Below are 27,698 nucleotides of genomic sequence, written 5' to 3'. Positions count from 1 at the left end.
TTTTCCTGACTTGATTTCTTTTAGCACAGTTGAGATCTCAGCAGCTGTGAAATCAGAGGAAAACTGAGAGACTGCTTTGGCGTGGGTTATCCTCGATTTTAGCTCTTGTTGAATTCTTTTTGACTCTTTCTTATTTGTGCCGACAGGTTTTTTTTTTGTCAGGCTAACTAATCCGTTCTCCATCTCGTTTGGTTTTATTTTAGAGCTCTTGGGACCGAATTTGGGAGTGCTGTTGCCAAGTTTCCTTAGAAGTGACCATGCTTTTCGACTGGACTGTTGAAAACTCATATTTTCCATGAGATTGAACCATTTTTCTTTTCTAAATGAATCTAGAGACTGAATCAGTTCATCTGCAATTTCAGGGTCACTGCTGAGCATATATTCCTCGTATAGCTCTTTGCATTTTGTGTTCCATCCAGGAATATAATCCTTCCTGTATTCTCTTCGGATATGCTCTTTCGTGATGGCGGATGTTAGTTTGACAAAGCGCTTGTAATTTCCTGTTGTAGGAGGAATCCACTGTACATTATGTTCCAGTTTGCTGGTGAATTTAGACCAGTTGGCTTTGGAAAAATTCCAGCGGGGAAGTGGGACTGATCTGATGGCAGGTATTTCCAGGCCGACTTTGACAAGCACTGGTCTGTGTTGGCTTCGGGGAAAGTTGTTCAGAATTTTCCTAGTACAGTGTAGAGGTCTTCCAAGAGAGTCTTTTGATACAAAACACAGATCAGGGTTATAGTCCTTATTCCATCTGGTAGAGTGGAAGGAGCCCTTTTCTTTGGCATCAAACAATAGAAAAAGATCTTTGGCATCAGCCCATTCAGACACATCTTGTCCCTCTTTGTTGGTATAGTTATAACCCCATTTAGTGTTCTGACTGTTAAAATCGCCAAGGATTATGGCTGGGTGCTGTATATTCAGGATGGTCTCATTTAGGCTCCAAGGTTGACAAGGTGGTTTGTAGATGTTTACAATTTCTGTATTTGCAATCTTTGTTTTAGAACAAAACATGTTATCAGTATTTGTGCTTATTATTTCAGCTTCCTCTATATCATTTTTTACATATGTTGCTGTTCCGTACTGTTTATGAAACGTTGCATTGAGCAGATTGTATCCGGGAATCCTACATCTGGCATAAAGTTGGTCCTGGTTTTCACAATGGGTCTCTTGCAGTAGAACAATATCCACCTTGTGGTTAGTCAGTATTTTTGTTAGATAGTCACTTTTTGGTCGACGTTGCTCCTTCGATATTGAGCTGCAGAATGTTTAAAGTAGGATCATGATTTTCAGTGGGGCTCTGAAAAGGGCCATTTACAATTTTAATCATTTTTCTTATATTGAGGTGATGAATCCTCTGAATTGCTGGGATATCCACAAAGAAGAGCTTTGGGTCCAGCAGCCAAAGTTGTTGCTCTCTTAGCACTACCCAGGGGTCACGTGTAGGGTAATATGAGGTTAAACCTACGGACGTGTAACAATGAAAACCCCGCTCTGGTATTAATTCACAAAAGTCTCAACAACCTAGACAATAGTATTAAATTCACTAAAGAAGACGAGGACCACAACTCAGTTAACTTTCTCAACATCATAATAACAAGAACTACTAGTAAGTTTGATTTCCAAATTTATAGAAAACCCTCATTTATGCCTACAACCATTAAACAAAATTCCCTACACCCACAGTCACACAAACAAGCTTCTTTTTACAGTTTGGTATACAGAGCTCTAAAAATGCCCCTTTCAACTGCCAATTTAAAAAAAGAAATAAATAAAATAAAAGAAATAGCCTTGTTCAATGGATATAATCCCTCAATCATAAAGAAACTAGTTAATAAAGTAAAATTAAAACTAACCACAAACCTCTCCCCAATAAAAATTAACAAATCAAAGCACGCAGCTTTTACCTACACCAATCCGATCATACACCAAATAACCAATACCTTGAAAAAACAAGAAATAAAAAAAAACTTTTAAAACCCAAAATTCAAAACAAAAAATGTTCAACCACAATACAATAAATTCAGACAAAAATACTTGCTCAGGTTCCGGTATTTATAGATTAGCTCATATAAAGGGCAAACAGGAAGAAGCTTCATAACCAGGAATGCAGAATATTTCAATGCCCAGAAGTACAACAAACATTCAGCAGTGAGCAATCACATGAAAGATACAGGGCACAGCTTTACCACAATCGAACGGTAGACTTATGATTGAATTCGAGAATTTATACTTTTTTTGGACCAAAAATACAATGCAAATAAAAATTTAAATGATCCAATAGACAACAGAAGCCCTTTATATGACCAAATAGTAATATTACTCAATAAGATAAAGCTTCAAGACAAAAAGTTCAATATTTTTGAAACAATATCAAAAAGTACACCTTCCAAGTCAATGAATACATCACACACCCTTTCCCCTCCCAACACACACGACTGCTCTTGATGCGGCGACCATAAGCCGATAAATGCATCACGTCCCTCTGCCTCCTCCACCATACACAACTCCCTCCCTTGCGCCAATCACAAGCCCACAACCCCGCACTCTGCAGCCCATCCCCTCCACCTAGACAACATACGTACAACACAAGGAGTAAAAACATTAACGACCATCTGTTCTAATAACTTTTCACACAATAAGTCAACAGTCCAACAATGCCAAAGGTAAGCGCCAACATCTTTTCACTAACAACTCTTAGCCAAAACCTTCTTTAATTTTTTCACTCATTAAAATAAATTAATTACAATTCAACAGCCCCAATTCAACCATCAAATCAATACAATATTCTTCAACAACATAAGTTTCACAATCAACGTTAAAATTTGTCATTTGGATGAAGAAAATAACAACTACTATTCAACAATCTTTTTTAAGATATCAACTCAATTACAAAACGTCCAATTTGAAGTAACGAATATCATCATCCTCTTCGCGTCAAATCACACCAACGTAGCGAGTGACGGCCCATTAATATTTCGGCAAACTCACATGGTTGACTCACAACAAATTAGTCCAACTACAAGTATCTGTTGAACACAATCTCGCCGGGCTAAATTATGAACAAACTTCACGAACTGTTGACTAATCTCTTATAAATGTTTCGAATAATACACGCCAACATCAAATAACGACATAGGCTCAGTAATTGGAATGCTTTTCCTTCCCATTTTATACTCAGCATTGAACCTATTTTATGCTTTTTCTACTATGTATTAACTTGTCAGTTTCCTTCTACAACAAACATTGACCACGGCTTCAAGCCATCAATCATGTTATTTCTAATCAAATGACGCCTCCTCCTTTAAGTGAAACTACGCACAAATTTATCATTGTATTAGAGTTTTAATTATCTCAGAAACATTTTTATATATGAACCGTAAATTTTATCCTACACACATCATTTTACAATACATTTTAGAATAATCTTTAACCAGGTACCTGGTATAATAAGGTTTTGATATTGACTGAAGATGCCTCATTAGAAGAGGCGAAACATATCTCATTATATTTGAACAATGTTTTAACTTATATGTTAACATTCTGCATTGTATGGAATAGGTGGTAAAATAATAAATATTTTCTTATATAAATTATGTATACATTTCAAGGATAGCAGACAGTCAACATATGATTGACCCACTTATAATTACAATATATTATAAAAATATTATACATTACAATTGAACACATACATGTTATTCCACCCTTTACCTGAGTACTATGTTTTTCATTTTGTATTGTATTTTAAATTACTGTTTGATTTAATTTTAAATGAACAGGCATCAGCAGAAGATGCAACCAACTTCTTATAACTGCCAACCAAGTGGTGGTTTTGTGCTGCACGACAGGCAAGGTGGTGGTGCGTTTCCTCCTTCACATTCCGGTAGCAGCGATGTTCGCTATCACAACGGGGACCACCACAGTCTGGGCACGAACCACATGCCAACGTATTCGGTCAACAACTCTTCCAGTGGCACTTACACATCATTCCAACTTCACCACGGGGAGACAAGCCCTGGTGCTCTCTTTACTCCATCGGCCACTCCGCCTTCGGCCTCGCCTCAGCATCGTAGCAGTGTACATAGAATTAGTCAGATGCTCGGCGAACCTCAATCCGCGACCGATGCTGCAGTCGACAAAGGGCGTGGGCCTGGTGTAATGCACGCACCTATACCTACTCCACCAGTCGACGACATGGAGCCCCAAAGTATATCTTTTATAGGTAAGATCAAATTATTGTCCCATTCTTTTTATGTTTCTGTTTTCCAGAAAATGAAAGGAAGTTATACAGAATGACGAGAGGTATACAGGCTGAGTAGTTTACCTCAAATAACAATTAGAGATATTTTATTCTCTTTTCACTTTCAATGATATCAAGTAGCTCATAATCAAACTTGCAGTACTTTTCCAGAGTGTCAGTATCTGCTGAACGCAGCCATCAGCTTGTATTTGAGAGATAGTGGGTTCAAACCTGACTGTCGGCTGTCCTGAAGATAGTTTTCTGTGTTTCCCCATTTTCACAGCAGGCAAATGCTGGGGCTGTACCTTAATCAAGGCCACAGTTGGTCCCTTTCGTAGCTCTTCCCGCTCCCAGCTTTACCATAAGACGTACCTGTGTCGGTGAAATGTAAAGCAAATTGTAGAAAAAAAGATCTGCTGAGATAGTGGTACCAACTTTCCCTTTTAAAATGGGACTACACGCTTTTCTACACCTAACATTACTGTCAGACATTACAGCCTCAGGGTGTTGTTATTTTTAAAATCCAGAAGTAGTTCTTAAGAAAATAGAATGTCTTCGTCATCCCTTATCCATTTTAGCAACGTGAGTAAGGTTATAAATGAGCCTGTTTCAGTGTGTTCTAACCAACCTTAGTTGTTGTTCCGGTTTGTGTTGCCATCCTAGATCTCTCTTGGCCAAGTCTCACAATATTTGTTTCCCTTAGATGCCTCTAGGACTTCCTCGCACTCATCTTTGTGGGGTAGTCTGATCAAAGTATGTTCAAGGAGTCCTGTCAGAAAGCAATCTTTTCATCTGGTCATACCACATTAGTCTACTCGGTTCTAATGTTACTAGCAAGCTCCTTTCCAGCTTAAGTTGTTGGCAAATTTTCTTATTTTGTATTATGTGTATCTCCTTACGGGTGAAAATATTATTTATACTGTTAGCATAGCGTATCGAAGAGGAAGTGTGACACCTTCACGAGTTACCGTGGACCGCTGCACAGATGGCACTGCCATCCACAGTGATGACTGAGGGCGAGGATAACAGAGGCATTAACGAGATTACTACTTCAAAATATACTAAGAAACTCAAGCATGCTACTTACGTTTGAAAATGATTTCATCTGCTGGACACTTTAGAATATTTCCTGGATGATTTCGCTGCCTTCGGAGTAACCAGCTCCCTTCTTATCTCCTTCGTGCGGAAGAAGGCTCGACATTTTAAGTAGTGAAATAAGAGTTTTGGTAGCAAACACAGCACATGATCTTCACAGCACCCCAACTGCGATGACTTCATTTTAATAACATCTAATTTATCGAAGCACTCGAAGGAAATATCACCCCATAAACTATTCATACACGATAGCTTTTTCCGCAACAACATTTTCCACTCGCAACAACACATTATAAACACTTTCCGACGCATACGTGAGATGTGGCGCTTTGCATTGAGCCGTAATCTTTAATTAGTGTTAGAGAAGCAGGCACACTATCAGTCGGTTTGCCGAAAAGGAAAGGACGACATAAATCACACTGAATCACTTTTGAAATACTCCTCACTATGTATCCGGCTAAATGATACACTAAGTACTCTTTGCTACAATTCCGTCCACTTAACTCAGGTAAACGGTTTTCCCAGTCTGGTATTTGAATGTCATTTTCAATGTTCACAATTTTTTCCCTGATTTCATCTACAGCTTGTGTCTTCACTGCACGATTATTACTTTCAATTTCTCTTGCAAGAATACGCCTTCGATTAACAAGAGACGTCAATGGGGATTCAGCTCTGTACTCACGGTTTCCGCCAGACGATAAGGCAAGTTTAGACGGTACGTAAATAGACTGCAACTTGTGTAAATGTAGAAAGTCAATAGTGGACGGATGACCATCACAACTTAGTGATCGCAGGATACCGAAATGACGTTCTAGGGGATCTTGATTAAATTTTCCTGTCAAAACGTTGCTATAATTGTGTTCCCACAAATATTCAGACACTTCTAAGGTACCTTCCACGGTAACCCTTAACACTAGGACCGCCGGAACATACTGTATACGTAGAACCGCCGATGCCGTCATTTTGGCCGCTGTATTCTAATTATTATTTTTATGCTCAATACGTATAGTAACTCATTATCATCGTTTAAAATATGTATTACTAAGTTTATAAAACATTAATTATGGGATCTAACACGGAAAAGATTCAAAACATTTAACAGTTTTGCAAATGTAATATTTTCCTAATTTATTACAAACACAAAAACGTTTCTATAAAACACGCTTAAGTAAAAACAAACATTGTTTTTACTTCAAATTCCTTTAGTATAAACGGTAAAAATAGTTATTACTCATTATCAGAAAACAGAATTACTGTAATATTTCATTTAGTGCAATTTATGACCTGAAACTTGTTTGCCAAATCCACGTACCACAACATATTTGTCTCCTTCTTTTCCTTCAGTGTATTTGCACACGCTGATGCAATCCTGCGTCTTTAGAAGAAGGAACTACATACCACGACCTTAGTTATGTCCTTTGAGCAAGAACCACACACTCGCTGTTTGAACTTTCTGCAGGTAAAACTTGTCTTATTCCTGCATTTCCTCATTTGGCATTGCCTAGTCTGTACATTTCCTTCCACAGGCTTCCTAAATTCGGGTTTTGTATCCACAGACTTAAGTTTCGATCCCATGTACCCCACACGAAGCTCCACTGCTAGTTTCAGGATGTCATTTCGGCGACTGATCTTCTTCCCTGTCAGTGTTTGAAATTGATCTAGGAGTTGAAATGAAATGGCGTATGGCTTTTAGTGCCGGGATGTGTCCGAGGACACATGATGAAGACGACACATATACCCAGTCCCCGTGCCAGGGGAATTAAACAATTTCGGTTAAAATTCCCGACCCAGGCGGGAATCGAACCCGGGACCCCTGTGACTAAAGGCCAGCATGCTAACCTTTTAGCCATGGAGCCAGACATCCAGGAGTTGATAGCTGCCAAGTCAAGAATATTATGAAATACGATCGTACATGAACAGGCCATCTTCGTGTAACGGATCGAACATTATATTTTCTTCCCATTTGATCTACCATGTCCACGCCAAATTTCGTATTGTAGTAGAAGTCTTCTGTTTCGGGAATCCTTTTGGGATTAGCTTGAAGTTCATATTCTGAGTGCTAAGTACTGTATAGAAGGACGTTCTTGTTTTGTTTTCCTTGATAAACAGTAAGTGTGTCATTGGAATGTTTCAGGAGAGTTTAGTCGTAAAGACTAGCTTTCATAACCTTCACAGCTTTAGGAATTTCTCTCCTTGATCGTCTAATGGTTCCAACAATATTCGAACCATTACTCTTCAACTTCTTACCAAGTTTCACTGTTGCAAAGAAAGTTATCAGTAGTCACTTTTCACCCCTTCCTTTGAAATGGCTCCACCAACTTCATTATTACACTTTCGGGTAGAGCCTCATCATGTGGTCTGAGATCGTCTTTCCCTAGGTAATGAAACTCATTGCACGGAAACTTTGAGTCAACGTCCACAAGAAGCCAAAATTTAATACCAATTTTATCTGGTTTGTTGGGCATGTACTGTAAGAATGGACACCTTGTTTTGCTTGGAAAAATCTGCTCATCAGCAGGCAGATTTTCACATGGAATATAAGACATTGACAATTTTCAATGAATTTGTCCCATACTTTTGATACTAACGCAAATTTATCGGTTTTCAAACGTTCTAATCTTGTAATTCTGACGTCGAAACGCAAAAATATTTGGATTTCTCGACAAAAATTCCTCCCCATTGTTTCACTGAAGAATGGTGGCCCCCAATTTTTAGACCAGATTTCATTAGGTATAGTGCTACTGGCTCCAAGTACACCACGAGCATACACTAAGCCAGTGAATGCCTCCAGTTTTCTAAACTTACACTCCACAATTTATCTCCTAATACGCGTTTTGCTTCAGTTTTCGTAGAGTGTTTGATGTGTCTGAATATAGATTCGTCAATAAAAAGACGCCATGCACACGCTACACTGTCGTCAGAAACATACCGCTTTGAGTATGGAGTAGGTCCTGGATTTTCTTTCAAGATGTTGTGACAAGCCACCCTGCCAGGTGTAGTCTTCACAAACTCTCCTACAGTCCACTCCGTGATGCCATCTGTACCTAGTAACGTATTACTTGGCCCTGGGAGGCTTGTGTAGATGCGTCCCTTCTTTCTTCCAGCTTTTCCTATCGCATTTTCTACTGCTGTAATAGAACAATCGAAAATTTCAGTTCTCGGCCTACACCAGGCATAATTGCAGTCTAATTGCTAAATTTCAGTACCAAGGTTGTAAGGTTGACACCAAAATAACGTATATCATTAGGGAATTGTGACAGCGGAAGAATGTTCGCTACTTTCAGAGGAGAGTGACCCATTAGCCGCCTTTAGAAAAATGAATAAAGAAGAGAATGAACAATAGCCGTAGATATACTATCAGAGTTTCATAGTTGTGCTTAAATTATTGCAGGGAGAATAATTATAAAGAAATGTTATCTCAAACAGAGGAATAAGCACATGTTCTAATACATTTTATTATGATAATCAATACAGCGGTCAAAATGACCGCTCCGGCGGTTCTGGGTATACTCGTTACCTACGTCCTAACCAATCATGCAAAATTAATTACACTTAATACGGATAATTCTGACCGGTAATCAGGAAAAGTCACTGAAGCTCTTTGCAATATGACAGAAAATGTGGTCAAAATAAGGCTTTGAAAAAGTGTAGCGGTCATTTTGATCGCTCCGGCGGTTCTAGTGTTAAAGACTCCAGTGTCCTTTGTGAAGCGAATGAATTTTGAGTATCTCCGAGAACATTCTGCCATTTAATTAAAGTTGCACGTGCTTGTGTCCTTTATACAGTGCTTGAGTGGGAATAGCCAAATTTAATGCATCAATCAGACAGTTTAAATCACTTGTGAAAATTTTCGTTTGTTTACTGTCTTCTAAAATGTTCGTACGGCATAAATGAACTAATGGCCAAGGGTCTCTGTTGACATCACAATCGCCTGTGCTGCCACCAAGCAGGTGTCCCACCAACCTCCTGAGCTCTTTACGGGCAAACGGAGATGATGTCGCACTTCCTCTTCGATACGCTATGCTATTAGTATACGCAAGGAAACGTGCAGTGACCCACACATCCACTAGAAAGCAGCACATGCTCTATTGGAAAGAAATAAGAGTACTGTAGGTGAACTGTTATGACGATAGATGCTCGTGAAGAGTAATGGCAGAAACATGTAATAAAACCTCGTCTTTGGGATGTTAAAATCCAACTTCAAATCACATGATTTTGAATTAACCACCACCAACGAGCAATTCAGAAATGCCAACCCTTGCTGCATCACAAAATATTCTAAGACCCACACATGCAATCACCTTGATTCACAGATTAAACCTATCAAGTGGCATGGGAAATAAATTTCCTAAATGTATCCAACTGGGAGGACGGGGAGGATTCAAAGATGACACAATACAAGTATATTTATCTTGTGAACATCTTTCATGATTAAATGTGTTTGTTTCCTCGTTGTCTCTGCATAGTACACTTACACAGGGGAGCCAACAACACTGTCCAATTCAAAGCACATGGCACAATAAACCGAACGTAAAAACCCCAGGCATTTCTTCTTCTTCTTCTTCTTCTTCTTCTTCTTCTTCTTCTTCTTCTTCTTCTTCTTCTTCTTCTTCTTCTTCTTCTTCTTCTTCTTCTTCTTCTTCTTCTTCTTCTTCTTCTTCTTCTATGACCACATAGGATCACTTTAGTCAGTCCATCGTTCAGGTCTCTCTGAAGGGATTGTTCGGGCTTCGCGGTCCTCCCAATACTTCTTCAAACGCTCTGATCTTCGTGCCCTTTCCTTGGTTGAAAATATGCGTGTTATTGGTTTGTTTCATGTAAGGGTAAAGCGGAGGTTTGTATTCTTGAGTTTTGTATTCAATTTTATCTTATTTGTGGTGTCTTGTGTTGTAAGGCCTATTTCCTTCAGATCCTGTCTTACGTCTCTGATCCATTTACATCCTGTTGTGGTATTTTTTGAGACAAGATTGTGTTGTACTAGTTGTTTCAGAAGTCTCGAATTCTGCATCGTCATGATATGTCCAAAGAATCCGAATCTCCTCTTACGCATAGTATCTGTAATGGGTTCTAGCTCTTTGTACACGACTTTGTTAGGTATTAACTGCCACTGTCCATCTGTCTGGTATTTTTTGTTGATGCAGGTTCTTCCAATCCTCCTTTCAATTTTCTGAAGCCTGTCAGTCTTTGATTGTTTATTCAGGTGAAAAAGTGTTTCTGCTGCATATTTAGCTTCTGGTTTTATAACTTTGTTGTAGTGTTTTATTTTTGCATTTATTGACAGACATTTATTTTTGTAGATATCCCATGTTAATTTTTGTGCTTTAGCTAATCTATTTGTTCTTGTTTGGATTGAGATTTTTTCATTTAGGTTATGTGTTATTACTTCTCCAAGATATTTAAATTGAGTTACTATTTAGATTTTATTACCATTTATGGTAACTTCTTTGTTGTGTTGGTGTTTGGGGCATAATTTCTGTTTTTCAAATGATATTTTGAGGCCAATTTTATTTGCAATGTTTTGAAGTTCTGTTATGTGGATTTTTGCTTCTTTTATGTCCACTGCTAGTACTCGTAATGCTAAATCAGCAAAACTCAGGCAATTTGTTTTGATTTTTCGGCCAATCTTTATTTTTGTGGGACATTTCCTAAACCATTCCCTCATTACCATTTCTAGAGCACAATTAAATAATAGTGACATATATTTAACACAAGGACATGCAAATGTTTAATGGCCCAGTTTTTTGGTCACACATTAGGCTTATGCCTTTAAAAATAAGAACGTATTTTATATATATAATATGTTGCTTCATTCATATTTTTTTTTAAGCTAGTAGCAAACTGCTCCATATGGTCCATAGCTGTAATTGTCAGCACCACTCCCAGTTATCATAGAGTTCAACATGGCTAGAGCAGCAAGTACAGCATTTTTCAACGGAGTAGTTGTCGTGTATGCTGTGTTTTCATCTTGTTCGTCTATCAGCTGGAGCTGCATCTCCTTCCGGCGTTACATGATCTCTGCTGATCAACATGGCGGGATCCCGCTCCTATGACTTAGTCTCCGCATTGTTGATGGTGATGTGCTTCGCGACATCAGACTGTTGCCAAAACTCTCCCATTCATCTTCTTCATTTAAGGAACTAAATCCATACTTGACGAAGCAGTTCTTGATTGTCGATGAAGGAATAGCATTCCAGGCAACTGTCACACTCTGCATAGCATGTTCAACTTGCGTATTTCTCCAGCTGGTACATTTCTAGAGACTTCCTGAAGAAAGTAATGCACCCGCTGCTTTCTATAGGAATGTGTTAGAGGTAAAATAATACCTTGATCCAGGGACCTTAAGTAACTCAGAGTGTTGGCTGACAGAAGAATAGACCTCTTTGTGTGGTAGTATCATCTACATAGTGTTCTAGGAGGATTAGTTAGCTTGTCCGCGCCACTGATAATGTTGCTGCCTAGTTTTCTTAACTGTAACCGCTCTTTAAGACAACTCGCCTTGCATTACTCCATAATACGGAGCTAGACCATTAGATTGGGTGGGCATCTGCTGGCTCTTGGTTCCGGTGATGATTGTTCATGGGCCTGAGAGCATGGAGACCTATGATCCTCTGTCTGCTTCCAGGGCCTGTACGACACATGTGACTGGCTCTCACAGAAATCCTCTGATCCTGTGGTGTCAAATTCTTTGTTCGTTCTGGTATGCAGCTGCCTGTCCAGGGAGCATTCTTGTTTGGTGGTCATCTGTTTGGGCTCCACGAGCACAATGTCTCCTAGTGGGGAGTCCCTCCAGCCGTGCCATTACCATTGCCTGCCTTCATTCTCGGGACCATTATTGCAGCTCACTGGTAGGCAGCAACCCTCGACAGATTTTGGCGTCCTGGAGCCCATCGAAGTAGTGTCGGCCGCTTTGCACTGAGTGTGATCCTGAGGTGGCCTGTTCTGGGCTCAACCTACGCAGTGAATTCCCATGACATTCCATTGGCATGCCGAGTCTTCTCTAGCAAGACCCAGTAGGCGACTGTCTGCTGGTGGTCACCGTAAAGTACTTCCACAATCTCCTTGTTAGTGATACCTGGCTGGAGGCTGCATAGCACATCTACCACCTGACCACATAGTCTGGCGATCAGGTGTTCTGCTCTCTCTTTTACAATGTCCATCCTTGGTGCTTGCCATCAGTCTCGAACTGAGTCCGGAACATTCTCCAGAAAGTGGTACCGTCGTACCGTGATGCTTCAACCGTCATGATGCTGTAGGCCAGCCGTTGTCCTTCCATGCATGGCACTCGCTTCCTGTGTAGACTCTTGGACTCTCCACCTCTGAATTCATTTAATTCTGATTTCAGTTTGCAGAAAATTTTAGTTCACTTAGTCAGTTCTGGTTTGATTTGAGTACACTAGTAAGTTTGCTTTTAAGCTAATTGACTGTGCAGAGGTGCCAACTTTTATGGATTGTCCGTAATTATTACGGATTTTACCTCACGATTACGGAATTACGGTTAAAGGGGAAGTTATTATGGAAAAGCTGACATTATCACAAAAAAATAATTTTCTACGGGAAGGAGAAAAGAAGGAAAAATAATCAATCCTTTCGAGCCTTTCTCCTAAATCCTCCTCGTTTCAATGCTTGTGAGTTGGCAAAGATACTTATTCGATCGTGACTTCCTTTTGCTACCTATAAGCGTTGTAAAATTCATTGTGAATGTAGGAGCTGCTCTTCTCCACTATAAATCCCTCAGTAATCTTGTATTTACCGAGCTCGATAGCTGCAGTCGCTTAAGTGCGGTCAGTATCCAGTGTTCGGAAGATAGTAGGTTCGAACCCCACTGTCGGCAGCCCTGAAAATGGTTTTCCGTGGTTTCCCATTTTCACACCAGGCAAATGCTGGGACTATACCTTAATTAAGGCCACGGCCGCTTCCTTCCCACTCCTAGCCCTTCCCTGTCCCATCGTCGCCATAAAACCTATCTGTGTCGGTGCGACTTAAAGCAGCTAGGGAAAAAAAAAAAAAAAATTCTTGTAAAGTGTACCTGACAGTTGACAGAAAGATAGAGAATGAAGTGGGGCCTACATTAAGCATATCTGCACTGGAATCGCTTATGTTATCACAGTGAGAAGGATGCTTCAAAAAATACACTGAAAAGCAGCTGCTGCGTAAGAAACAAGCTACAAGGAATGAGCAGCATTTAAATTAACATTTTATGTAATAATCCTAGCGGTGTAGCCTATGAAGTTCTACCTGTTTTATCACAGAACTTACAGGTTGTGTGCAAATTTTGTGTAATATGATATAATTTCGAATAGATTGCTAGGGGGTAGGGTGGAAGGGGTGTCATTATCGATAAGGAAGGAGCATGCTTTGGACTTGACTATAAATTTTTCTCGGGGGCGGGAGGCGATTACTGATAATCCAATTCTAAGGTTGGCACCTCTGACTGTGTGGTTAGGGTCGCATAGCTGAGAGCTTGCATTTGGAAAATGGTGGGTTGAAATCCCACCATCAGCAGCCTTGAAGATGGTTTTCTGTGGCTTCCCATTTTCACACCAGGGAAATGCTGGGACTGTACCTTAATTAAGGCCATGGCTGCTTCTTTCCCACTCATAGCCTTTTCCCATCCATGCATTGCCAGAAACCCTTAACTGTTAGTGTAACGTTAAATCAGTAGCATAAAAATAAAATAAATGGGTTCTGGTTAGAATTGAGTTGGCCATAGCTAGATTTAATTTTGCTTTTAAGTTTGTTTTTGAGTTCATTGTAAAGTTTGCAGAGCTTGCTGAGAAGAGCCTGGAGCTGTTCGGTGTACATTTTGCTTCTTATTAGAAATTTCTACCAACTAAAAAAAATGCTACAAGTTAATCTCACTTTATCCCACTTCTTATGCCAGATACACACAACTACTATAAGACTATAATTTATTAATTACTAAATTGCTTGCACAGTACACAGACATACCAGGACCACAAAATACACACTCTTCCACTAGTGTCACTATAGTCTGTCATAAGCACTTTGTTCACAGCCTGCACACAACATAAACTCGCTGTCCCTCGCCGGCTTCACACGCAGCAGCTGGGATGATGGAAGTTCCACGGACAGAACACTCGCTGCACTGACTCTCTGACGGCTGTTGGTGATTATTGTACAACTAGGCAACCATCTTCTGTATAAGAGAGAAAAAAAGGAAGCCATCTGACACTTCGAAAAATGAAGGTATCGGCCAAAGAAAGATGAGCCCTCAAATGCTCTAATAGTGCTGGACATGGAAAAGAACAAGAGTTGACCTAGCAAGGTCGGATGAAAGTGAGGAGCCTGGCACAAGTAAGTGGTAATAATGCCAACCCACGCTCCCAAGTGGAGAGCCTCTTGCGCCCTCCCCCAGCAGAGTAGCGTCCAAGAAATGGTGATGTCGCTCGTGGCCAGGCTAACTTGCTCCTTCCAAGTTCTTACAATAAAGAAATGGGGCAGTATTATTGTTTATTCTGGTTTGCTTAAAAGTCTGTTTCCTTCTAGTTGGCCATTCCACATTCATCTGTTGTGTCTCTGTCTTCCAATAAAATGTTTTGGTATTTAATTTTCTATAATAGAATGCAGATGAAACAATGACAATTCAGCTTTCAGTGGTTTCTGTGCATCCACTGACTATGCATGTATGAACAGAAAAGAAAGTATATACTGTACAAGAAATGGCCAATTTCACAAATGCAATAGCACAGGTGCACAGAAAGCATGCTGTATAGATGAGCACTATTCACTTATCACAAATTAAAGAATCTACAAAAGGACAAAAAATACTCAAACCTAATATATAGGAAAGAGTTTTAAAATATACCAGTACATGGGAGAAGTGATGAAAAAAATAGCCAATTGCCTATAAGTGGCCAATCCGACTTACGAATGGAATTTCAAAAACGCCTAAAAGGGTCAAACCCAATTAGTGTGCAGGTGATGTTGACCCCATTAGATGTCAAGTTCAGTCCAGGGGTTAAAAGAGCTGTGGGGAAACTAAGAATTCATGCCCATGTATCTTGGTTACCTGTATATTTTCCTTATAAAGCGATTTACTGGGATAACTTAAGTATGCACAGAGATTCAGATAAAGATGCCTATATTTGTATTTACTATTGTTTTATTGCTTTGATGCATTACCCACTAAAGGTAGAAATTACAGAAAAAGAACTCTGAGAAGTTATTCTCTATTTATTATACTTTCTTTATCCAGGGGCTCCAAGTGGTGGTCCAGAAGATGGTCTAGCGCAGAGTATTAAAGGACTGCAGATCTCATCTGGTAGTCGAACATATCGCATTCCTTCCCCAACTCGACCTGCTATTGCTCGTCATTCATTCCAACAACAGTCTCCTCAACAACCGCAGCACCAAGAGGCGATAGAATCTGGTCCCCTCTCGCCTATCGAAGATCAAGTTACGGATGGCACAACGGAGAAGGGCTTTTACATCTCGTTTGACAATGACTCGCAACCAAAGCGGCCTAAACCTCCCCTCAGGGTGAAACGGTCATCTCCAAAGAAAGTAAGTTTATGTTAGTCCTTGATTTGCCAGGCAATAAGTTGTTCTTTAATGAGATGTACATGTTAAGGAAAGTATGTGTATTGTGAATTTTTGCTAGATTATTTTGTTGTTGTAACCATCCTTTCTGATTGGTACCTACCGAGTGATTTGGCATCGGGGTGTGTTGCTGTGAGCTTGCATTCTTGAAATAGTGGATTCAAACCTGACAGCTTGTAGCCATGAAGAATGTTTTATTTTCACACCAAGCTAATTCTGGGGTGTACCTAAATTATGGCCACAGTCCTATCCCCCACCATTGCCCTAAGACGTGTCTCAATCAAAGTGATGTAAAATCAATGGCAGTGATATAAAAATTAAGTAATTTGAACTCGAAACTGAAAATATTTTTTGGACCTTTCTTCCTCTGTACATTTCACCGTTCTAATGATCATTATTGAAATACGTCAGTTTTTCCCTAGTTGCTGTTCTGCTGCTTGTTGAACTGGCGACTTAATACACTCTACGGTGTGATGGCAGTAGTGCTAGACCTGTAGCTTACATCATTTCCAACAGAACAAGGATGACCTAGGCCACCGTACCTCAATTGGTAGAGCAACCAACACGAAATAGGGAGGTTGTGGGTTCGGATCCCACTGTTGTCCGGTTGGTTATTTTTGTTCTGTACTTAACATCTCTTCTACACGTACTACATGTACGTAACACGACCTAATAGGTTGAAAGTCTTTTTCGATGCGTAGTTTCACTTTCAACATAATTTTCATATCTAGATGCTAACATTTACAGCCTAGTTGGCAAGTGTGTATGTATCTGCTATATGTACAGTGTTCCTCAGAAATAGCCCACCCTTGCCGGAAAATTCATGTCTGTATTTTGCGGGCTTGAAGGCCGTGGTTCAGATCCCAGTGTTTCACCAAAGATTACGCTCGGCACTTTCAAGGGTTACCACCGACTTCGATGACTACGAAGTGATGTCGCAATTCCACTTCCTTATATAATACAGGGTGTACGTTATTTTCTGCCTGACTGATATCTATTATTTGTTTATAAAATTTACATATCGTCACCTAAGACTGGAGACCTAATGCCTGCAGATACCTTGTAAGTGTGAAAGGAAAATCTTATAAGGATAGTAATCAATATGTTTGATGTCAAATTTGAATCTGTAAATGGCCAATTTTTTTTACCTCCTTCATGACAGTTTTCCACTCTCTTCTAAAATCATATTTTTGTTATATATATAGTCTTCATTCTTAAGTGCCAATGCATGCTTGTGTTTCAATTAACATTTAATTTACACTAGCATATGTACCCATTCTTCACACAGGAATTGGTAATAGATTTCATGATTTCTTCATGAATTTATGCAAAGTTACATCCCTGTATTCAAACGTTTAATACAGCACATTAAACTGATATTTTTCTGCAAAAGCACACGGCAGTAGTGCAACGTGAAGTACGATAAAACTGAACAAAGTGGAGACAGGAGGAGGATGATCACAGAATTTAATGAACAGTACAGTTCCCGGTCTGAAGTTTTGTGTAATTCTCGGTTACATATTGTCGTTCGTCTGAAACCGGGAGTGGCGCTGTGGCTGAATTATCTGGCTCTTTACTTGAACCCTGTGACCCACTTTGAAATGACATGACAGCAGCAGGTATAAGTTTGGTTATGTATATTTTATGGAAGTGCAAAATCACTGTTTCAATTCTGTGGTGAAAAGCCAAAAGTTGATATGTCCAAAATTTTCTATTTCTAGGATTTGCCAGATGCTGGTAGTATTTCATGTGCTCCATATTCCACCACAAGATGATATGTCTACTCATTATAGTAACGGAATAAATGGCAATGACAAGTTGTGATATGTTCGAGCCTTACAGTTCATGGTTTGCCAAAACTTGATATGTTTCACATATGTTTTGGCAGGATTATTTTGTTTTGTCAATACATGATATGTTCTGTTTACTGAACTTCATTCAATTTCTGACCCTGCTGTTCAAGATCAAATTTTTAGCAATGGTATCCAGATCACAGGAAAAAAGACAGAAAAGAAAGGACACTGAAAAAGAGACGGTGGCTTTCATGATAGGACTATAACTGCTAAATTTTTTGTTTCTGTGAGTGAAATGCCTGTAGAAGTTTGTAAGACATTGTTTATGTCAGTTTATGGAATTAAAAGAGGTAAAGTTGATGTGCTAATACGCAAAAAGAAAGTAACGTAGTTGGTAATTTAACGCCTGATCAGAGAGGAATACATGAAGCTAGTAATAAACTAGTTTCTGAAATACTAGCTCACATCAACAGCTTTCCACAGCATGAAAGCCATTATTCGAGACGCCATACTTACCACATCATCTTAACATAACCAAAATGTACGAACTGTATGCGACTAAGAAGAAGGGGAACGGTGACAGAGTGTATTCCGATCAACAGCACTTGTAAAACATGTGACGTGTTTCAAATGAAGCTGAAGAGTTGTAAACAGGAAGACAAGGATATTATTAAGCAAGAATATTATGATCATTTAGCTTTAGCAGATTATGCATTCAAGAGCAAGGAAAAAGGTAAGAAATAGCAGCTGAAAATAATTCAATGAAAGTACTGGTATTTGACAAGCAACAATGTCTGCCAACGCCAGTGCTGAGCAGTAATATAGTTAGCTGTGGGTATACAATGTAACTGTTATCGAGATTGCGGTGAAAATTAAACCTAGAGTTTTATGTGGCAGAGAGAGCAGCAGGACGAGGATCAGAGCAAATTGCATCTTGTTTGCACAAAGAGAATAATGTCCATACCAAATACAGCGACACATCTCGCAACTTATTCCGATACTTGCGATGCACAAATCCAGAACATCAGTATGTCAGTGATGATGTGTGTTGCAGTTGAAAGCCATCCCTCCCTAGAAATAATAGATCAAAAGTTTCTGTTACCTGGTCATAAGCATCTTGAGTGTGATGTGGACCGTGAGCAAAGAACAATCCATTTGAAATAATGGTGAGAGGAAAGGTACGGAGATGGGACGGAAGGTTTTTTTACTCTTATTAATAATAATAATTTCGTGTGGCTATTTCTAGCCGAGTGCAGCCCTTGTAAGGCAGACCCTCCGATGAGGGTGGGCGGCATCTGCCATGTGTAGGTAACTGCGTGTTATTGTGGTGGAGGATAGTGTTATGTGTGGTGTGTGAGTTGCAGGGATGTTGGGGACAGCACAAACACCCAGCCCCCGGGCCATTGGAATTAACCAATGAAGGTTAAAATCCCCGACCCGGCCGGGAATCGAACCCGGGACCCTCTGAACCGAAGGCCAGTACGCTGACCATTCAGCCAACGAGTCGGACTTTACTCTTATTGACATTTGCTGACAGATAAAATTAAACAGAGGGCAATACTGTGAAGTGGTTGCAAATCAAATGGTTGCGATACAAAGAATTTGGAGTTGTTCCCTTGATCCAGATATACCATTTCAAGTTATGGATCTAAGGCGGAATAAAAGAGGAAGACAGTCAAATGTCCACATTCCTCAAACTTATTCCGGGCCAGCTCCAATCAGTCAAAGGAAGAAATATGACCTTTTTCGCTGCTAAACTCTCATCAGTCTAGAATATCACAATTTCTGTCAAAATTTAGCCACTAGTCTCTGCAGCAGCAGCATCATCATCATCATCATCATCATAAGAAGAAGAAGAAGAAGAAGAAGAAAAAAACTGAATCAGGGTTTCCCCTCAGCCTATGCCAAAAGGAAAACAAACTGAAGTTCAAAAGTTACAATGTTTTCAGTGATGATAATGTCAAAATTGGAAGTGTTGAAATTTATAGTAATAGAGAAAAAATACAATTTCAGTCAAGATTATTATGTGTGTATTGAATTGTATGAGGATTTTTTTAGAATATACCTTAGTAACTTCATTTGATATGTCTATTTATGCCCTTGTGTCAATAGACTCTTTCAAGTATAGGTATAAAATGTATTTATTGTGTTCTGTAATATGATGGTCTACAAATTTCTACAGTTTGAGGTTAATAAATTCAGTTATGTATTTTACACTGCCATGTAAAGTTTAAATTTCATTTCCTGCACAGTTGCATTTTTAGACATATCAAATTCTAGCTTTTCACCACAGAATTGTGAGTAAACCCCCAGTCAGTTCAGGGATATAGAAAAAATATTGGCCCTAAAACCTACCCAAGGACAGGTGGACTGAAAATATGAAGTTTGGTAGAAATATAACCAGCAATTTTCGACTTATAAGAACTCAAACAGATGGTCATTATTACACCTGAAATGGACAATTGAACGAAAATTTCACCAAACTACTCAATGTACAGACACACGGTCATTACGATTTCATTATAGATTTAATTTCTTCTTTCCTGACAGTATTTGTGCTCTTCAGTGAGGCACTCTCAGATGTGCTTGGGGTCAGAATTCATAACTTATTGTTGTTATTGTGGTTTAATTTATTTATTTATTTATTTATTTATTTATTTATTTATTTATTTATTTATTTATTTATTTATTTATTTACATTTTGTGTCCTTCATTGGACCAATTTTACTGAAATTTTTAAAAAAAAGGAGTTTCTCAGTTTTTTGTTGACCAATCACTTCTTCATTCTCTCAGTCTTAACTTCTGTTTTAATGTGTAGTTCCATTATATGTTCCTTGATTTCTGTAAATCATATAATGTTAGTCTTAGTGTTCCATAATTTTTCAATAATTCTCGTGATGATCCTGTTTTCTAGTGTCCTGAGTAGATGTCCAAAGAATTAGGTTAGTTTCTTCCTGATTATTATTTATTATTATTATTATTATTATTATTATTATTATTATTATTATTATTATTAAAAATAATTGTGTATGTCATTTGTTTACAGGAAAGACCAGTATCTCAATATGAAAGTGCTAGTACTGTAGACAAGGAGGAGCCTCAGTTTAGTCATACTCGTCTAGAGCAAGTGCAGTCTTCAAGAGAACCAGACCACCATAGTGCTGTCCACAATACTGATGCTCAGGGTCCACCAGGAGTAGGCCTTGTTATTGGTTCTGAATTGCTTAATCCTGATCCTGTAAGTATTGCTTGGATTAATGTTTTCTTAATGCCTTTTTGATGAGAATATTATGGAATATCTACTTACTTCTCACTTTGCTGCAATGTAGTAGTAGTACAGAGATTTCCATGGTAAGTAGTAACTGCCATTTCTGATGTCTACTCTATATTCATGCCGTGGTCATCCCAAAGCATCTTTACACCTTCTCTCCTAATGGTACTATTAATCCCTTTCACTCTGGTAACTTTACTGTTGGCCCTCTCCAGTTACTTCTTGCAATTTCTTATGATAATATAAAATATGATTCTCAATCCATTTTGTGAATTTATTTCAAAAAACACAGGGAACTTATTTTCTGTTACAGTTTTATAAAATTATATGTAGTAAAACAATCCAAAATATGTTTTGTGGATTATATTTCATTAGTATGCTGTATGTTTAGAAACATAGCACTATGATATCAGACTCAGATGATGAGGTTACTCTTATCCTCAGTTTCCAGCTCTTCAAATTCATTGTCAGCAATCAGTATTGTTTAGTATAACACTTACAGCACTAGAGTGTGCTGTAATTGTCTAATCCAGGGCCTCTCAAATGCCCGAAATCTCATGTGCGCAAACTGAGGCGCAGAGTTCCTTTGCACGGTGCATCGGTCCCACGCGGCTTGACTTGGACCAAGGCTTCGTCTCTGGGCTACTCGTCTAAACTTGGCTCAACTCGGCTTGTATTTGGAGCGCTACGCAGCAAGTGAGAAAGAGGGAGACAGGCGTGGGGAAAGAGAGAGAAAGTGCTATTGCTCCAAATCGAGGACTGGGGGTCTACACTCTGGTCAGCCAAGCAAAGTCGTCTTTTGCACCGTGCACAGCGCAGTGCACTGGTGCATGCACCCTGAAAGGCCCTGGTCTAATCCTTATTTTGCTCATGCTAAATGAAAAGGAAAAAATGAAAAACACGAAAATCACTATGAAACATCAGTAATAATCAAGAAAAGTAGGTGGTGGGTCCTTAATGCACTCATGCTGGAACATAGATATACCATATAATCTTGAATATCACCCGCCACCGAATAAGACCCGCACCCTTATTTTAAAAGAAAAACATTTTTAAAAAAAGTGAAGTCAAAATTATTTACAATCTTTACTAACACACATCAAATGATTAGAAAACAAAATAAAGTATACAAACATTTCCAGAACGATATCCAACGAGTTCATTCATCGTCATCATCAGTACCAACTTCGGAACTTTCATCACCATCACCTTCCCACAAAATGTCGTCATCGCTGCCATCCGTAGCATTAGAAATGCTACATTTCGTGAAGCTCTTCCGTATGAGGTCTCCAGGGATATGATTCCATGCCGTCAAAATCCACAAACACAGCAACTGAACTTCCAGGCACTGAATGCGACCAGTTGGCGTCAGCGTGTGATTATCAGCCGCCATCCATTCTGTATAAAGGTGTTTCAAGGCTGCTTTAAATGGACGGTTCACGCAGACATCCAATGGCTGTAGCATAGACGTCATCCCGCCCAGAATGACTGCTAGGTCGGTTTTCCCATCCTCGATATGTTTCTTCACAGTGTCTGTTGTGTGGCCGCGGTAATTGTCGAGAACAAGCAAGCTCTTTTGTCCGAATAATGCACCACGGCGACGTTGTCAGGCACCCTTTACGCAGTCTTCCACAAGTGAACTGTCCATCCAGCTGGAGTTCTGAGATCTGACGATAACACCAGCGGGTAGATTTTTAGGAAGCGGCAATTTGGTTCCGTCGGTGAGAATGCACAACATTACCATCCACCATTGTTTTTCATTACCACCTGTTCTAATGGTAACACTTTTCGCACCCACCCGCCCTTTGCTCTGACATTGCTAGGAATTCGCCAACTTTTTTGTATGCAACCTGGGTGTTGCAAGCTTTCAGTTAAAATAGTATAGTAGGTGATCGACTGCACATATTATCACGGGACCTGTTTTATATTATTGAGAAATTCCATACTATTGCCCGTGACACAAGAAACAGAACAATACAGAAATATAACACATAAAAAATCCCTTTGAAATCTTAAATTTTCATTAACTTATCTCACCTTGGAAGTTCTTTAGTGTGTGTTTTGGCTGTAAATATACGACACGAGTCTAACATTTGCCTGATTTTGAAATAAGGAAATAATAGGAAATCAATACAACATGAGCCTAAAATTTGCCTGATTTGGAAATTAGGAACTAATGGGAAACAAATCACAAGTAAGCGAATGGTGAGATTTGAACCTATATTATTGATGGTTATGAATTTCATGTTTTTGGTCCGTATTGAACAATATATAAGTAATAATAATAATAACTTAAATGTTTCCACCTTTTCAATACAATATATTCACAAGATTACAAAATTATACGGTACTAGTTTCGACCCATGATTATAATTTTTACAACACTCCATTTATACTTTATTCTTTGTTAAAAACCTCTTATTATGTATATTCCTTGTATTATTAACTATTACCATAACATCTCATTTCACTTGTTATTCTTTAAAATAATATTGTCTTAGGATTTCGCCACAAATGATCTTTGCTCCAATACGGCTGATGATGACCCCTAGATGGGTCGAAACTAGTACCGTATAATTTTGTAATCTTGTGAATATATTGTATTGAAAAGGTGGAAACATTTAAGTTATTATTATTATTATTACTTGAACCTATATCCCAAATACGAACTTATAGCCGTATGTCTCACTCGGTGTATTATTATTATTATTATTATTATTATTATTATTATTATTATTATTATTATTATTATTATTATTGTTATTATTATTGTTATTATTATTGTTATTATTATTATTATTATTATTATTATTATTATTATTATTATTATTATTATTATTATTATTATTATTATTATTATTATTATTATTATTATTATTATTATTATTATTATTCAGTCTGAGGATCAGTGGTAAAGTCTTCACATCAAGGTACCAAGATCGTAGGTTCAAATCCTTCAAATCCGGCAGTCGCAATCGGATCTTGAGGGGCAGTAGAAAGTTCATTCGGCATTCCATGTCGTACAATATTACTACGCGAAAGATCTCTGGTGATATGTTTCATGTTCATTCATGCACATGATCACTAATAAATTCTTCCTCACTAACACTGCTGAAATCAGAGCCTAAAACATCAAATAAGCTTTGAATTTCGCTATTACTGAGCATTTTGCGCGAGCAAGCAACTTCCTTCTCAGCCATCTTGTCAACAACAGAATACAGATTTCTCGATCGATATTTTAATCGATTCTCTTTGCCAAAGAAGCATACCAGAGCACTCTGGTGACACTTTGAGACACTAAGAACAGATTTCAGTTAGAAATGTTTCCGGAAAAAGCCAACAGATGCCACAAACGTCTCCAATATGCGACGTTGCATCCCGGCGTACCAGTCCGCTTGTGGAGTCCTGGCTCGAGCGCGTTAACATTCACAGACCTGTCCACTGACATTTCAAAGTAGACTGGCGTCTGATCTGGATTGCCAATTTGGGAAAGCAAATATGCATTTTCCTTCCACAAGCGAATTATATGATGCTGAAACGACAATAACTTCTCATCGTAGGCACCAGGAAGACGCTGTGAAATTGAGGTATGCCTTCATGCGCTCAACCCGTTTCTTTTATAAAAATTACAAACCCATCCTCGGCTCCGATGAAAGTTCCTTTGTGATCTCTAATGTCTTTAGCTGACATATTTCGGTTGACACACCAAATCCCAATTCCTGCCTTTCTGTCACATATTTATAAAGTTTTTTCTTCTCCAATTTCTGGAAACTGTACACTCAGTCCATGAAAAGCTCTACGATCACCACTACATGTTAATAGCACCTTTTAATTCTTTCTCCAATCATGAATACACGACTAGTCAATATCGTATTTCCTACCGGCGGCACGATTTCCAATAATTTCGGCTTCCTGAACTACTTTCAGTTTGTCACTCGCAGTAAAAGATCGCAAACGCTTTGTGGAATTCATGTTGATACTCCGAGAATGTGCATGAGACTGACGCCAAGTGCAGAAGTAGCGTATACTGAGAGCAGAGAGAGCATTGTTGCCAAGCTGTGCCGGCGGTGATGCCCGATTTATGCGCATTCGGAGACATAAATTTCCCAAAATTTTAAATAAGACCTGCACCTAATTTTGGAAGCAATACTTTCGAAAAAACAGTGCGGGTGGTATTCGAGATTATACGGTACACAACCTAACCTCTGAAATCCACTACGCACACATTCATATTTTATTTCAGTACCTAACTTAAGAAGTTGTTTACTTTAGCCTTTATTTCTAAGGAGTTAACAACTGCTGTCAGTGCACTTATTGTGAAAAGATATTCTCCCAGTGTTTGTTTACACCAGTCGGAGTTATGCGGCATTATTAAGCGACATCAACAGAGCCTTTGAATGCCGCGGGAGCTCGCTGAAGACCATCTCCACCGAGCTCGATAGCTGCACCCATTTAAGAGCGGTCACTATCCAGTATTTGGGAGATAGTGGGTTCGAACCCACTGTTGGCAGCCTTGAAGATGGTTTTTCGTGGTTTCCCATTTTCGCACCAGGCAAATGCTGGGGCTGTACCTTAATTAAGGCCACGGACACTTCCTTCCCACTCCTACCCCTTTCCTTTTCCATCGTCGCCATAAGCCCTGTGTCGGTGCTACGTAAAAAAAAGAGAGAGAATACCTTTTGATCCATAAACATAACCTGATTATCGTATCGAATTGCTAAATTGTCAATAATAGCGTGCATATTTATATATACCATGTTAAGTTAAAATTACAAAATAACAAGGTCTATCTGAAAACATACAGCATTGCACTAGACATTTAACACAGAGACATGTTTGTAAAAACATATTTGTGCACTGATGGCATTGATACATCAGCAATATTGAACACTAATTGTATCACTCGAATTCTCTCAGGCTCATGTGTTACATGTAAAACATCAATTATGAGTTCATATGGTGTATCAGGTTGAAAATACTTTAGCAGGGAAGTTCAGTAATATCCTTATTTAATGGATATGGCATTGAATAAATTAAAACCAATATCTACTCTATTTCCTGCCATACGGAATACTTTTCTTCCTATGTGCGTCATCTCACACGACATTTCTGATTCTTAAAGCAGTTTACTGTTTTCATTCAAGAATGCTTTACTTCGGGTAATAGAACCAATGCTATCTAGACATATATTTAGATAAGCACTATGTGGAAAAAACCAAACGTAAATATTTTCTCTGAACTAGTATAGTCTAGAAAACGGCTAAGATAGGATTGCAATCTAAAATAACAGTCCTGAGGAATAGCTGATGTGTTTCGAAGAGTGACAGTTTCAAATCAATCAGTCATTCGCTAGGTGGGAGATTACTTATCACATGTTTGCCTAATTTCTTAATTGATTTCAAAGAAGTTGGAAATTTATTGAGTTGGTATAGATACACCGGGTCTCTCTAATATTAACTAAGACTGAACGCACCGTGTTTGTACTCTGCGGCCGCCCTCCTTTATGCGTGTGTACAATTTTATGTGAAATCTTGCTAGATAAATGCTGGAAGTGTCGTGATACGAGCGAGTTCTGCCACTGTAACGTTTTCTTGCCGCTCCTCCAGTGTGTGAGGATTTGTTAGTTTTCCCCACGAGTAAAAATCACACACTGTTAGAACTGGAGAACGAGGGGAAAGTAAACCAGCACTGATCACTCTGTCTGCAAACACTGCTGTATGAGCAGGGGCTGAATCTTGTTGAGACCAGCCATGCAATTTTCCTCACTCCGTTAACTTGTGGAAGAATGGCATGAAAATGTCATCTTGGTACCTCTCTGCATTGTCACGTAAGTGTTACCATTTTGTTACATAGTAATCTTTATCAAGTAAAGTAAGTGCAGTAGAGACAGTCTTTTCAAATACAACGCGCCATGCTCAAAGGGGTATGTCATAGAAAGAAAGAGATCCACCTTATCAATACTAATTTTAATAATGTTATTTAAAACAGGACCGGTTTTGACTTATTACAAGTCATCTTCAGCTGTCATTTACATACACATTAGAATACATGTTCAAAACAGTTGTATCTTACAAATAAACATGTCGTGTTTGATAGACATTAGGTAGTATGTCTAGAAGTGAAATTCTGCTTCTTACATCTAAGTTTAAAGGACCAAGAATATTAAAAAGATATCTATCTTTAACACATTAAAAAATTACAACACATGATAAAATTTGTTGTTTACATCTGACCTTGAATATAGCATTATCGTTCAAGTTTTACTAATAATAGTTCTTTAAAAGGACTTTTATATTGCATTGTTTTTAGTCGACTAAATGCTTAAATGTAGCCGCATGTGCTTATACAGATACTTCTTATTAGGCTTGGATTTTCTCAAAATGAGTAATGTGAATTCAAATTTGAAATTACAATAACAAAGTGAAGTGCGTTTGAATTAATAGTGATCTAGGTAATTGTAACCTCTGTTGAATAACTCCTGCAATTATATGCTATTTAAAATTCATTTCATGCAAAGAAGACATTAGCACACTTCAATATATAAAAGTTGAAAGGTATAAAACAATCATATACGTTTTGTGAAATTCATATGAAGTATTATTCTTTCCTCATGCGTATGTGTCAATTTCAAATGGGGTAGTATACTTTATATAAACTTTGTCAAATTAAGTAATGTGAATCTGAATTTTGAGATTGCGTTGAGAAATGAAATGCCAGGTAATTAAAACCTGTATTGAAT

The 27,698-nt window shown here is 38.6% G+C and overlaps 1 protein-coding gene across 1 annotated transcript in view; it reads left to right on the top strand.

Moving 5' to 3' along the window:
* The window catches only part of Patronin (calmodulin-regulated spectrin-associated protein patronin), a 760,252-nt gene that overhangs the window by 562,377 nt on the left and 170,177 nt on the right, over nucleotides 1-27,698 (top strand). The window contains exons 14-16 of the mRNA XM_067151814.2: nucleotides 3,780-4,222; nucleotides 15,552-15,859; nucleotides 20,735-20,926. Coding sequence (XP_067007915.2) covers nucleotides 3,780-4,222; nucleotides 15,552-15,859; nucleotides 20,735-20,926 — 943 coding nt within the window. The remainder of the gene's footprint in view (nucleotides 1-3,779; nucleotides 4,223-15,551; nucleotides 15,860-20,734; nucleotides 20,927-27,698) is intronic.

Source organism: Anabrus simplex, chromosome 7 (genome assembly GCF_040414725.1).
Source record: "Anabrus simplex isolate iqAnaSimp1 chromosome 7, ASM4041472v1, whole genome shotgun sequence".
NCBI classification, from domain to species: domain Eukaryota; kingdom Metazoa; phylum Arthropoda; class Insecta; order Orthoptera; family Tettigoniidae; genus Anabrus; species Anabrus simplex.
This window is presented reverse-complemented; position numbering and strand designations above follow the sequence as displayed.